Source organism: Jaculus jaculus, chromosome 12 (genome assembly GCF_020740685.1).
Source record: "Jaculus jaculus isolate mJacJac1 chromosome 12, mJacJac1.mat.Y.cur, whole genome shotgun sequence".
NCBI classification, from domain to species: Eukaryota; Metazoa; Chordata; class Mammalia; order Rodentia; family Dipodidae; genus Jaculus; species Jaculus jaculus.
The window spans coordinates 33,760,765-33,776,085 of record NC_059113.1 but is presented as its reverse complement, the minus strand read 5'-3'; the positions used below and the strand labels follow the sequence as shown (position 1 = coordinate 33,776,085).

The window sequence follows — 15,321 nt, the reverse complement described above, 5'->3', positions numbered from 1 at the left end:
GTGAGCTAGGTTTTAAATGATTTCCCTCGCTGCCCTCATAGGAAAAGTACAATTATCACTTCCAGTTCAGCCTTATATACTTGGATCTGGGGCATAAATTGCCCCAGTGTAAAACAACCCTCTTACATTTTTTGGTTGCTTTCTGTCTCACCTGCTTTGAGTATGAAGCTGGTCCCAATTTTGGTGAGCTGTGGGCTCAGCTCAGCTGGTTAAGTTCATCTGTTCTTCAGATCAGCTGTGTGTGAACTTTTAAAATAAGTAAGATGACATATAGTAGAGAAAACAAATTTTAATACTAACTTTATTTTCTCTGAGGGATTTCTCCATGCTTGTTTCTTCCTCTGGAAATTAAGGAATTATACTCACCATTCCATGAAGATTAGAAATCCTTTTCAGCTTAGTGTTAACCATTTGATATACCTACAGCTAAGAAACACTATGATTGGTTTGACTATTAATGACCTCTTTAGGTCTTACTATGGGGCTAGGGAGATGGCTTCATGTTTCAAGATGCTTGTTTGCAAGCCTGGTGACCTGGCTTTAATTCTCTAGCCACTCACATAAACTGCTATCTGTTTTGCATTAGCAAGAGACCCTGGCATGCATGTATATATGTGTAAAGTAAATGTTTTAAAAATCTTACTCTGTTCCAACTAATGAAATCTAACAAATTACTAAAAGCAGAGTAAGTCATATATAATTTTCTTTTTTTAACTTTTAAAAATTTTATATATTTATATATTTATCTTTTTGCTTTTTTATTGACAACTTCCATAATTACAGACAACAAACCATGATAATTCCCTCCCCCCTTACTTTCCCCTTCGCAGCTGCACTCTCCATCATATTCCCTACCCTCTTGATTAGTCTTTTATTTTGATATCATCATCTTTTCCTCCTATTGTGAGAGACTTTAGTAGGCACTTTAAAGTACTGGGTATCCAGTCCATTATGTGTCTGGAAGAGTGCATTGTAAGGAGTCCTACCCTTCCTTTGGCTCTTACATTCTTCCCTCCACCACTTCTGCAATGGACCCTGAGCTTTGGAAGGTGTGATAGAGATGTTTCAGTGCTGAGCACTCTTGTCGCTTCTTCTCAGCATTATGGTGCCTTTTGAGTCATCCCAGAGGTCACCACCATCTGAAAAGAGAAGCTTCACTAACCAAAAGTGAGAGTAGCATTAATATATGGGTATGAACATTAAGGTAAGTGCTTACTGGGCCGTTTGAGGAGCATAATACATGCATTTAGCCAGACCCCAGCAGACATTACCTCTAGGGCTCATGACCTCTCCCATCACAGGTTTTTAGTGTCAGGCATGTATTCCTTCCCATGGAGCAGGCCTCCAGCCCAATTATAGAGCAATTGGTTTCCCCCATAACAGAAATGCCACTGTTACACCCAGTGTCTCATTTGCCCTGGCTGGCCAAACTTAAGTCTTATGGTATCTGCTGTTGTTTATCTACAGTGATGTCTTCTATAACTTTTCTCTCTCCCATAGAGCTGCATGCAGTATAGCTTTTTACATCTTTCTGTCAACTTAATTTTCTCTATTTTCAAAGTAATCTCATCTCCTCTTACTTTAGGGTAAATATGTTCGCTATTTCATAATTTTGTGTGGTTCACTTATTTTCTCTATTTAGAGTTAAGCAAGAATTTCCAATCCCATATGTTCTTTGTCCTGATAGAGGAACATTAAAATTTTAGGTTTAGCTTTGAAAATATCGTGGTTGGGGAAGGAATTGGATCTTTTGTTTCCCTGGCAGGCCTTAAACTTTGTGTAACCAAGTATTATTCTAAATTCCGTCTCTGCTTCTACTTTCCAAGTTCTAGGATTATAAGTATGCATTGGCACATCTGAAAGTTTCTTTCTTTTTCAACTTGAAAATTGTTGCTTTTCATGTCCATTTTGTATTTAGGAAAATTCAAAGAACTATTTAATGACATATTGGATATTTCCTTTTTAAAAAATATATATATACATACATACATACATACATATGTATATTACACACACAAGTACACACACACACACACACACACACACACACACACATTTATTTGAGAGAGAGAAAGGCAGATAGAGAGAGACAGAATGGACATCCCAAGGCCTCCAGCTACTGTATTCGAACTCCAGGTGTATGCTCTACTTTGTTCATCTGGCTTATATGGATCCTGGGAAATTAAAAGTGGGTTATTTGGCTTTGTAGGCAAGCATCTTAACTACTAAGTCATCTCTCCAGCCCTATATTGGATATTTCTTCTTCTTTTTTGTTTTTTGAGGTAGGGTCTTGCTCTAGCCCAAGCTGACCTGAATTCACTGTGTAGTCTCAGGGTCACCTCAAAGTCATGGCAATCTTTCTATTTCTGCCTCACAAGTGCTGGGATTAAAGGTGTGTGCCACCACGTTCAGCTATATTGTATGTTTCTCATTTTATATTTTCCATGATATTTTGTGATTACAGATTTGAAATGACATCTCTTCCTCCATAGAGCTTTTAATAAAACATACGCTCTAAAGATAATTTCCATTTATGTGAATTGATATATAGATATATACATAGATATATATATTACACTTAATAATTTACTCTCTTGCTTTTTAAAGGGCTGATATGCCGAGCATTACCAAGAGGGAGCCCTCATTCTGACCTCAAAGAAAGGACTGTGCTTTCTGGCTCCATAATGCAGGGTAAGCTTTGGTTTGCTTTTTGATTTATCACTGCTGTACTGGCAAAGTAATGAGATAACTTTGGGAAGGATGAAACCTCCTTTTTAACATATTTTCCCTTTTGCACTATTAAACCTTAAATATTGAGTCTTAATGATAACTTTTCTGTCTCTAAGCTAAATAATTAATGAGACAATTATAGTTAACCTAATCTAATAGTATTAAAACCATTCTGTGACTGAGAACAATAGTGTTATCACTTGAACAACCCTAACAGGTAATTGTTGATGAGTACTTACTTAAGAAGCTTATTTTGAAAATTCAGTGGGTATGCTATGTCACCACAGCTTTATTTTAATAAGAATTGTTTCCCAAATTCTTTCTGAAGGCACGCCAAGAGCAACAGCTGAAAGCTTTGAAGATGGCCTTAAATATCCCAAACAGATTAAAAGGGAAAGTCCTCCTATCAGAGCATTTGAAGGTTCCATTGCCAAAGGGAAGCCATATGATAGTGTAACCACCATCAAAGAAATGGGCCGTTCTATTCATGAGATTCCTCGGCAAGATATCCTAACTCAGGAAAGTCGAAAAACTCCAGAAGTAGTCCAGAGCACAAGGCCAATAATTGAGGGTTCCATTTCCCAGGTAACTAGATTTTTACTGTCAACAATCCTACTTTAAACCAATGTTTATAAAGCAAGTAGAAATACGATTTATTGGGCTGGAGAGATGGCTTAGAAGTTAAGGCACTTGGCTGCAAAGCCAAAGAACTCATGTTTGAATCTCCAGGTTCCCTGTAAGCAAGATGTGCCACTTTGATCATGTACCTTTCTTTGGGTACTGGGAAATTGAACCCAGGTTGTCAGGCTTTGCAAACAAGTGTCTTTAATTGCTGAGCTATCTCTCCTGCCTTGAAACCTAATTATTTCCTTATTTTTTTAAATTTGCTTTTTTTTTTACCAATTAAGAAGGCAATATAAAGGCTTAGATATACAAAGTTGCTTTTGGCATTTAAATAGATGTTTTGACATATGGAATAGTAATCTTTAACTTAGCAATAGAGTGAGGAGGGAATTAAAGATAAATTACTTATATATACAATTTTACGTTTGACCGCACAAGAGAAAACCTTGCGTGGGAATATAATTTTCCGCTTTGTCAGTGCTACTGTCTTCATTTTTAAAAATTTCTTGTGGTAGGGACTGGAGAGATGACTTAGCCGTTAAAGGTGCTTGCCTGCGAACCCTAAGGACCCAAGTTTGATTATCCAGTACCCACATATTCACTATGTAATCTCAGGCTGCCTTCAAACTCATAGCAATCCTCCTATTTTTTAAAGTAATTATAAACTTCACTGTGTGAACAAATATGAAAAATGAAAAAAAAAAGGTCCCATTCCCCTTGTTTTATCCTTTTATATCCCAGAGGAAGAATGGGTGCACCAGTGCCTCCTGCCTCTGCAAATGAATTCCAAATGCATGGACCATTTAGTTCATCTGGCTTTACGTGGGTACTGAGAAATCAAAGCCAAGCCATCAGGCTTTTCAAGCAAGTACCTCCAACCACTGAACCATCTCTAGCCCCATCACCAATTTTGTTTTTGTGGGAAAGTATGTAATTCAGGGTCCATGCTCTGGCCTTGCTTTCACCACAGCAAAGTGTAACTGCCATGGGCCAGATTTAGACCTAAGAAGGACAAGCAATTTTTAGACAGCTTTGCTACCTGTAATGTTTGTTTCATTCTCTCTAGGGTACACCAGTAAAGTTTGACAGTAACTCAGGTCAATCTGCCATCAAACACAATGTCAAATCCTTAATTACGGGGCCTAGTAAACTACCCCGTGGAATGTCGCCACTGGAAATTGTACCTGAGAACATAAAAGTTGTAGAACGGGGAAAATATGAGGACGTGAAAACAGGAGAACCAGTACGCCCCCGACACACGTCAGTGGTGAGCTCTGGCCCTTCCGTCCTCAGGTCCACCCTTCATGAAGCTCCCAAAGCACAGCTGAGCCCAGGAATTTATGATGACACCAGCGCTCGTAGGACCCCTGTGAGTTACCAAAGCACTATATCTCGAGGCTCACCCATGATGAACAGAACTTCTGATGGTATGTGACTTTTTTTTCCTCCTCTAATAGAAGTAGGGGCTCACTCTAGTCCAGGCCAAACTGGAACTCATTCTATAGTTCTAGGCTAGCCTTGAATTTACTGGTATGTGAATTTCATGGCCTAATCTGGTATTTTCAGTACTTATACATTTATTGCAAATTAGAAATACCAAGTTGTTCACTGTAGATTATCTCAAATTTTGTGGGTTGTACTTGACGCTAGGGTCATGGAATGCTACTAGTGCACAAGTAGGCATAATTTTAAGCAAAGTTCGTAATACTAAATCAAATGTCAGTAAAATAGTGGACAGAAATACTCATTTTTTAAAAAAGTTCTGATTTGAGAGTAAGAGTAAGTAAGTAACTATGGGTATATGCCACTGCAAATAAAGTCCATACACATGAACCATTTGGTGCATCTCACTTTACATGGATATTGGGGAATTGAACTTAGGCCTGCAGGCTCTTAAAGCAAGTACAAAGGTTATCTCCCCACCCTAGAAATGTACTTTGGTAGTATGTTTTTAGAGGAGATTTTACTTATTTTTTATTATTATTATTTTTGTTTTTGTTCTTCTAGGCATGGTCTCCCTCTACCCCAGGCTGATCTTTAATTCACCATATAGTCTCAGGGAGGCCTCAAACTCACATTGATCCTTCTATCTCTACCTCCCTAGTGCTGGGATTAAAGGCGTGTGCCACCACGCCCGGCCTACCTAGATTTTTGTAAAGGTAAAATGAGCTAATGCTGTACCTGGGCCTGTTAGGATAGGCATGTAATCCCAGCCCTGAGGAGGATCATGAATTTGAAACCAGCCTATACTATACTGAGACCCTACCTCAAAAAATAAGGAGGCTTAGGATAATTCTAGCTTACTATATTTAGACTTGGTAAATGTGAGCCATTCTTGTTGTCATTATCACCTCATGCCACTGATATTTACATCAGTAAGATAAGAATTTTTTTTTTTTTTTTTTTTTTTTTGCCAGTTGGTCCTGAAACTGTCAGCAAGTGCTTAAAAGTGCATCTAATTTTCTTTTACTACATATTTATTGAGAGCACCTATGAGGTCGTGGGCTGAAAGGTGAATTTAAAGGTGAAAGTACTCGTGGCCGGAGAGTAGTACAGTAGGCTCTAGTTAGAGAGCTTTCCCCATAGAGGGAGAAGGCACGTACAGCTGAGAAGGGCCTGGGAAGGAGGTGTGATGAACCAGCAGGGTTTCTTCCTTTTGACTGTCAGAGTGTTTGATCAGGGCAAAGTTTGGATTGTCAGAATTTTAGGTAATAAAGTGATAGTATCTGGATGTGGTAGAACTTGCTTATAATCCCAACACTTGGGAATGGCAGAGGCAGGAGGACCTGCCACAAGTTCTTGGCTAACCTGGACTACGTAGCAAGTTCAGTTCAGCCCAAAGAAAGACTGTCTCAAAAAACAGCAAAAAAAAAAAAGTGTTTGTGATAGTTGTACAACATAATGCACATATTTAGTGCCATTGAATTCCTTTAAAATATCTGCTGTGCCTTGGGTTTGATTTCCAGCACTGCAAAAATAAAAATGTAAATAAATAAAATGAATGGCTAATATGGTACATATTATATTACTTACAACTTTCTACAAGTTGATTGCTTCATTGTTTGTATATGATAAGCATGCATGGGAAAATCTTAATTGCTTTGAATAACGTAATTTAGAAAAAGAGAAGTTGGATTGAGGATAAAAATGGATGTTCATGATGGAGACAGTAACTGTGGACTAGCAGAGAAAAGAAAAAAAACAGTGAAATTCGTGATTGACAGGTAGCAAGGAGATTTGGAAACAGGCAGAAAGGAATTTTGGATTTGCTATGTGTGGGATGAAATGTGATGTTAATGTCATAAAGGAAAAGAAATGAAATAGGATGAAAAAAGTAATGCTGAATTCTTCAACTTTATAATCTTAATGTGATATTGAATAGTCCTGTCTTCTCCAGGTAAAGGCTTTTCTACTAGCACATTCTTGTACATATTACAAAATTGTACATTAAATGCTGGGCAGGGGTGGCGGGAGGAGATGATCAGAAGACTGCAGGCTTCCTTAAGAATTTATGCCATTTCTTCTTTTTTTCTTTTCCAGTTACAATTTCTTCCAGCAAGTCTACCAATCATGAAAGAAAATCAACACTGACCCCAACCCAAAGGGAAAGTATTCCAGCCAAGTCTCCAGTACCTGGGGTAGATCCTGTTGTGAGTCACAGCCCATTTGATCCTCATCACAGGGGCAGCACTGCAGGAGAGGTTTATCGAAGCCACCTTCCTACACACTTGGATCCAGCCATGCCCTTTCATAGGGCTTTGGATCCTGGTAAGCATAACATGTAGTGGCATTCCGTGGCAAAGAAATACCATACCCATAGGACTGTCTCAGCTCTGATAGTGCAGTATACAAACTATTCTATGTACTCCATGAATATAGCTGAGTTTAGTTTGCAAACTGGACTCCCCATGTTCCTGTTCAAAATGAAGAAATAAAATACTGTCAGCAACCCTTAATGAACTAAAATTAGCTGGTCATGGTGACTCACAGCTTTAATCCCATCAATCAGGAGGCAGAGGTACTGGAGGATTGCCATGAGTTCAAGGCCACCCTGAGATAACATAGTGAATTCCAGGTCACCCTGGACTAGAGTGAGATCCTACCTCGAAAAACAAACAACAGAAAAACTAAATAGGTATCTAAAAAGTCTCTTTGATCATAATTTATGAAGCAGGTTGAAAAAGTGGTTTAATATAAGAATCCCTTTAATAAAATGGTATTGGAATAATTAGGCATCCATTTGCCAGTTTTCTTTTCTTTCTTTATTTTGTGTTTATTTGTTGAGAGAGAAAGAGGCAGATAGAGAGAATGGGCACCAGTGCCTCCAACTACTGCAAACGAACTCCAGATGCATGCACCACCTTGTGCATCTGGCTTACGTGGGTCCTGGGGAATCAAGCCTGGAACCAAGGTCCTTAGGCTTCACAGGGAAGAACTTAACTGCTAAGTCATCTCTCCAGCCCTCCTTTTTATTTTTTTTAATGAGAATAGAGAGCAAGCAATCAAGGAAATTAGCATACCAGGGCCTCCAGCCACTGCAATTGAACTCCAGACTTGTGTGCCTCCTTTGTGCACATATGTCACCTTGTGCATACATTACCTTGTGTGGCTGGCTTATATGGGATCTGGGGAATCAAACATGGCTCCTTAGCCTTGTCAGGCAAGATCCTTAACCGCTAAGCCATCTCTCCAGCCCCCATTTATTGGGTTTCATATGCCTTATTGTTTTCCAGGTTTGGTTATTTTTTAAAATGAATCTAAAATTTAGACATTTCAAGTAATTAAAATACAAAAGCCGGTAGAGTCTTTTTATTACTAAATTATTATATTTATTGAGAGAAGTACACAACCAAGGAAAGTACACAGCTGGAAGTTTCCAAGTGGTCAGAACGCCTGCCCTCCCCTTGCAAAGGTATTTATGAGCTTGTGGTGGGCTACCTTCTGGCTCAGGTGAACCAGAGGGGCATCTGGTTGATTAGGGCTAGGGGCTGTCTCAGGAAGAGGATAACCTTAGCACCAACTTCCAGAGCCTGACTTTGACCAACCATAATGTTTAAATCTTATGAAAGACCTCCCTCCCAGTCCTGATTGTGGAAAAACAGGACTAGGGAACTAGGCAAGAAATAAGAAGTCAGATTATCTTTGATTTCTAGCAAGTGCAAACTTTTCTGTACTTTTCACCTTTAAGGGCCCAGTCACCCTAATTTAACCCCCTCCTTATTCCCCCCTCTCAAGAGAAAACACTGCTGTTAGTGGACAAGGGTCAATGACATAGGCTCTGAACTATTTTTTGCTGAATGGGGCACAAAGTTTTGACAGTTAGAGAGTTAGAATCGTCTTTTTGTTGTTGTTGTTTTAATTATTTGCAAGGAGAGAGAGAATGAGCATGCCAGAGCCTCTACTCATGCAAACAAATTCTAGATGGTTGTGCCACTGTGCATCTGGCTTTATGTGGGCACTGGGGAATCAACCCTGGAACCAAGGTCCGTAGGTTGTTATGCTTTGAAGTCATATGCCTTAGCTCCTGAGCCATCTCTAGCCACCCCTCCCTTTTAGATATTTAAACTACATAATCAGCATTCTGGAAACAAAGGTGGAAGGATCACTATGAATTTAAGGCCAGCCTGGGCTACAGAGTAAGAGTGAGTTCCAGACTAGCCTAGGCTACAGAGAGACCCTAACTCAAAATTAAAAAAACAGTGTATTTGACAGTGAGAATATGAATGGGTATGCCAGAGCCTTCTGCCTCTGCAAATCAACTATAGATGTATTAACCACTTTGTGCCTCTGTCTTTACATGGGTCCTGGGGAATGGAACCCAAGCTATCAGGTTTTGCAAGCAAGTACTTTCAACTGCTAAACCAACACTACAGCTCTAAAAAAGCAATAAAGTGTACTGAGGCAATGGCTCAATGGTTAAAACTACTTGCTTGCAAAGCCTATCAGCCTGGGTTTAATTCCCTAGCCTGTCACATAAACCAGATATAAAAAGTGCTAGTTTTTTGTTAGTTTGTTGGTTTTGTGGCCTTTTTATTTTATATATTTATTTTATTTATTTATTTATTTATTTTTTGAGGTAGGATCTCACTCTAGCCCAGGCTGACCTGGAATTCACTATGTAGTCTCAGGGTGGCTTTAAACTTACACAGATCCTCCTACTTCTGCCTCCCAAGTGCTGGGATTAAAGGCGTGTGTCACCATACCCAGCTAAAAATTGTTGGTTTTGTTTTTAGGGTTTTTTTTTGTTATGTTTTGTTTTTTTATTTTCGTTTGGGGGTGTTTTTTGTTGTTGTTGCTCTTTGCAGTGGCAAGTGGCTTTTGTGCACTCATACATACACGTGCACGCACACACATACAGATAAATGAAAATCAAAAGTGATGAAGTCCCCAGCATTTGGGAGGCAGAGGTAGGAGGATCACCATGAGTTTGAGGCCACCCTGAGACTACATAGTAAATTCCATGTCAGCCTGGGCTAGAGCAAGACCCTATGTTGCAGTCCGGTTCACATTGCTGGTAGAAATCACCCAACCAAGATCAGCTTCTGGGAAAAAGATTTATTTTGGCTTACAGGCTCGAAGTGAAGCTCCACGACGGCAAGGGAAAACGATGGCATGAGCCGAGGGTGGACATCACCACCTGGCCAACATAAGGTGGACCACAGCAACAGGAGGGTGTGCCAAACACTGGCAAGGGGAAACTGGCTTTAATACCCATAAGCCAGCCCCCAACAATACACTCCCTCCAAGAGGCATTAATTCCCAAATCTCCATCAGCTGGGAACCTAGCAATCAGAGCACCTAAGTTTATGGGGGACACCTGAACCAAACCACCACATTCTGCCCCTGACCCCCATAAACAGATATCCATACATGTTGTAAAATACAATGCATTCAGTCTGACTTTAAAAGTCCCATAGTTAGCTGGACGTGGTGGCGCACACCTTTAATCCCAGCACTCGGAAGGCAGAGGTAGGAGGATTGCCATGAGTTTAAGGCCACCTTGAGACTACAGAATTAATTCCAGGTCAGCCTGGACCAGAGTGAGACCCTACCTCAAAAAAAACCAAAAATAAGTAAAAATAAAAGTCCTATAGTTTTTATCAATCCCAGTGATGCTCAAACATCCCCATAGTCCAAGATCTTTTAACTGAGCCATGGAGAGATGGCTTAGTGGTTAAGCGCTTGCCTGTGAAGCCTAAGAACCCCAGTTCAAGGCTCAATTCCCCAGGACCCATGTTAGCCAGATGCACAAGAGGGTGCATGCATCTGGAGTTCGTTTGCAGTGGATGGAGGCCCTGGCATGCCCATTCTCTCTCTCTCTCTCTGCCTCTTTCTCTGTCTGTTGCTCTTAAATAAATAAATAAAAATAAAAATAATTTTAACTGAGCCATAATACCAAAAAATAACCTCAAAAAACTCATAATGGCACAGAATAAATATTCACACAGCAAAAGATGGCATTGGGCATAGCAAAGAAACATTCAACCAATACAAGATTTAAAACAACCAAGGCAAACATAAAACTCTGTAGTTTCAAGTCCAGCAACTCTAGCCAGTGACAAATCTCCAAGTCCAATAATTCTAACCAGCAACAAGTCTCTGGCATTCTAATTCTGCTCCTCCAGCTAGGCTACTCACAGTCCTGGCAAACTTCACCCGGGCTGGCAGCTCCTTGGCAGCCATCTCATGGTCCCAGCATCTCCACTGGGTCTCACATGCAAGCCACGGTTCATCCTCATGGCCCCATGGGGTCCCTATGCAGGCAACCAGCAAGCCTGCTTCACACTGCCCATGGCCATTTCCAAAACACAAGACCATGTTGCAAACTCAATGACCCTCTTTCCAGCATTTCTTATACTCCACGATACCAGGTAGTGTGCCAATTTGTTAATCCATGGGAATAAAGCAGACTTTGAAGGACACTCCTTGAGCACTCAGACCCTCTTTAAAAGAGTCTACATTCTTCCTGTTGCCCCAACGCAGGTCAGCTGGCCCAATCTCAGATGTTGTAATCTTTCAGTTGCAGCTGAACGGGCAACAGTTCACCCAAAGATTTTTCTTTCTGTGCCATATCCCTCTGCACACACCAGTTCATTTCTATGCAAAGCAACCCTGCACAACTTCTCAGGACATGGGCACAAGAGCAAGCTTCTCACACAGACTGCTAGCCCAGTCCAAGCAAAGCTCTTTCTCACCCTCATAAGCCAAACCTCACAGTCCATAGTTATTATTGCATTCAGGTCTTGCAGCTCACACCAGAATAGTCCATCAAGCTGTATTTACAGCACTGCAAGGCATCTCTTAGGCCAAAGTTTCAACTCCTCCCACATTCCTCTTGAAAATCAGCTCCAAAAGGCCAAAGCCACACAGTCAGGTGTCTAGCAGCAACCCCACTCCTGGTACCACTTTTACTGTTGCAGTCCGGTTCGCATTGCTGGTATAAATCACCCAACAAAGTGCAGCTTCTGGGAAAAAGAGATTTATTTTGGCTTACAGGCTCGAAGGGAAGCTCCACGACAGCAAGGGAAAACGATGGCATGAGCAGAGGGTGGACATCACCCCCTGGCCAACATAAGGTGGACCACAGCAACAGGAGGGTGTGCCAAACACTGGCAAGGGGAAACTGGCTTTAATACCCATAAACCAGCCCCCAACAATACACTCCTTCCAGGAGGCGTTAATTCCCAAATCTCCATCAGCTGGGAACCTAGGCATTCAGAGCACCTAAGTTTATGGGGAACACCTGAATCAAACCACCACACCCTACCTCAAAAAAAATAATAAGTCAAGTTTACCCTAAGGAGCTGGGTTGTACCTTTAGTCCCAGCACTCCAGTTGGAAAACAAAAAGTAATGAAGTCTAAGGTAATACTTTTATTTCATAATAGCAAAGGACCTATGCAAAATTTTTATCTGAAAGTTGTCATTGCCAAATTGTCACTTGAGAGCATTAAGTTTCAGAGAAGCCATGTGAAAGAGATAGTCGAATGGGTAAAAACTGCACTTTGAATTATACATTTGCATCTTTTCTGGGGCTAGCAATAGGCGGTATTACCCTTGCTTGATGCTGGGTGGCAGGATTCAGCCACATCTCCCAGTCAGCTCCTCACCCCTAAAAAGAAACAGGTAGTACGTAGTATACCAAGTTGATGAGCTAGAATGTTTAGTAAGCTAAGTTTATTATAATAAATACATTTTCAGCTTATGATATTTTCACCAATGGTCAGTGTGCACCCATACTTAGGAGACTGTCTAAAAGACACATACACAGTCATAAACTAACTGGCTTGGAGTCCTGGATAAAAGGAAAATATATTCTAAAAAAATCAGTAGTTTACTTAAGAGGAAATATATACTAATTTGATTAACTTCTCAGACAAACCTGTTCACAACTATAGTATGTATCTTAGTACTTTATTTTATAGCAGTTCCGTTTACTTTTTTTACTACACTAGATTACAAATGTTGTGACAATAGAGTCATTACCTTCTGTTATTTTACCGTTGCCTTCTGCTTTTTACCATACCTATCTTTTTGTAGCCTCTTACATCATGCTGTAATTCAGGAATCTAAGAAAAGGATTTGTAGGCCAAATCCTTCTGCCAATTGTTCTTGTAAATAGTGTTTTATAAAAACACAGCCATAAGCATTTGTTCATTTTGTCTGACTCTTCTTTTGTGATGCTAGAATGTAGTTGAATAGCTGTGACAAACACTGTTTACCCAAAAAGCCTAAAATAATTATCATCTGGCCCTTTGTGGGAAAAGTTTGTCAGTCTTCCAAACACGTGCAATAGTTACATGCTTGTACACAGTCATTTTTACCTCTGGGAACATAAATTGTCCATGCTACAAAGTGTGTTTTTAAAAAAATTATTTGACAGCTTCCATGACAGTAAATAATATCCCATGGTAATCCCCCCCATTTCCCCTTTGAAACTCCACTCTCCATCATATCTCTCAATCAGTCTCTATTTTATTTTCATGTCATCATCCTTTTCTCCAATTATGATGGTCTTGTGTAGTTAAGTGTCAGACACTGTGAGGTCATGGTTATCCAGGCCATTTTGTGTCTGGAGGAGCATGTTGTAAGGAGTCCTACCCTTCCTTTGGCTCTTATATTCTTTCTGCCACCTCTTCTGCAACAGACCCTGAGCCTTGGAAGGTGTGACAGAGATTTCAGTGCTGAGCACTCCTGTCACTTCTTAGCACCATGGTGCCTTCTGAGTTATCCCAAGGTCACTACCATCTGAAAAGAGATGCTTCTCTAACCAGAAGCGAGAGTAGCATTAATATGTATGAACATTAAGAGAAGTGCTTAGTGGGCAGTTTGATGAGGATAGTACATATTGAGCCAGACAGCAGCAGACATTACACCCCTAGAGCTCATGACTACTCCTTTTGTAGGTTTTCAGTATAAGGGATGTATTCCCTCCCATGGAGCGGGCCTCCAGTCAAATTAGAGGGCAGTTGGTTTCCCCTGTTACAGACGTGCCACTATTCCACCCATTGGCTCCTTTGACCTGACTGGCCAAATATAAGGCTTGTAGTGTCCACTGTTGAGTATTTTCACTGGTGATTTCTCTCTCCCCCGTTGAACTGCATGCAGCATGGCTTTATCCAGGTTTCTGTTAGCTGGTCTTCTTGGAAGAGGTTTTCAGCTCAGTTCCAGCAGAATTTCTCAGTGACTTTGCAGCTCAAGTATGTGGAGTCTTCAGCAGTAGGATCTTAACCATCTATTCATGGTAGAAAACCAAGGGCCTTGGCAATGGTCTGTAATGTTTTGGGGCATCATGGGCCTCCCTGGCCAGCAACTCACTGGACGGTATCCCATTCCTGGCACTGCAAATTTTCTAGTAGCCATCTATGGCTCCTGCGTGTTCCATTGACCAAAAAAGTAGGTTTCCATTTGATTCATTTATATCCTTTAAGATTTTGATTAAACCTCCCTCCACCTTTCCTTTACTCATTCTCTTCCCCTGATGCGGGGCTCCTTCCCAGTCAGGTAGTGCCGAGGGAAGAACCAGGCCTGCTGGTTTCTCCCTAGGATGATGAAAGTCGGTCGACCCAGAAACCTCTCCTGGCCACTGAAAAAAAAACACACTGAGTGGGGAGTCTTTTCGATGCAGGAACTCACAGAAACAACTGGCTTTATTACTCTGAGCAGTTGCCTATATCATGTTGGGGAAGAAGGCAGGGATTTTAGGATGGGGGAAGAGGTAAGGGCCAATAGTAAACTTCAACTATTGAAATGGTAATTACAATTATCAAGGTAAGGTAGCAGGCCAGAAGCCATTAGGCATTTGCTGAGTCATAGCTGGCCAGAGACAGGTCGCCAAACTTTAGCTAGGCTCAGGAAGTTCCACTAGGCCTCATGCCTGGGCCTTTCAAAGCCCAACATCTCCCCCCCCCATTTATTTATTTATTTATTTATTTATTTATTTATTTATTTATTTATTTGAGAGCGGCAGACACAGAGAGAAAGACAGATAGGGGGAGAGAGAGGGAATGGGCACGCCAGGGCTTCCAGCCTCTGCAAACGAACTCCAGATGCGTGTGCCCCCTTGTGCATCTGGCTAACATGGGACCTGGGGAACCGAGCCTCGAACCGGGGTTCTTAGGCTTCACAGGCAAGCGCTTAACCGCCAAGCCATCTCTCCAGCGCATCCCCCTTTTGTTTTTGTAAGAGCATTGGTTACCCTGGCCCGTCTTAGGTTGTCCCTCTCTGGGGTCTTACCAGTCATTGGTCACATGGAGGGCAGTTGAGGTGGTACTGGGTCATCTGAGGAACTTAATTCCTGAGTTGCCAGCCTATGATATCTCGACCTGATGAAGTTTTATTGCCTCTAGCCGCTGGTGAATAAATTGTGTAATTTTGTTAATTACACAAGGCCCCACAGTGAGGATAAGGAGGAGGGGAAGGAGAAGGAGGGAGAGGGATCTAGGTAGAGGGAGGAGGTAGGGTAAGA

General features: G+C 41.1%; 1 protein-coding gene across 18 annotated transcripts in view; it reads left to right on the top strand.

Annotated features, from left to right (window-relative positions):
- Positions 1 to 15,321, top strand: part of Ncor1 (nuclear receptor corepressor 1) — a 194,442-nt gene that overhangs the window by 127,297 nt on the left and 51,824 nt on the right. For all 18 annotated transcript variants that reach the window (XM_045131711.1, XM_045131727.1, XM_045131710.1 and 15 more), the window contains 4 exons: positions 2,608 to 2,691; positions 3,059 to 3,315; positions 4,421 to 4,781; positions 6,895 to 7,122. In XM_045131711.1, coding sequence (XP_044987646.1) covers positions 2,608 to 2,691; positions 3,059 to 3,315; positions 4,421 to 4,781; positions 6,895 to 7,122 — 930 coding nt within the window. The remainder of the gene's footprint in view (positions 1 to 2,607; positions 2,692 to 3,058; positions 3,316 to 4,420; positions 4,782 to 6,894; positions 7,123 to 15,321) is intronic.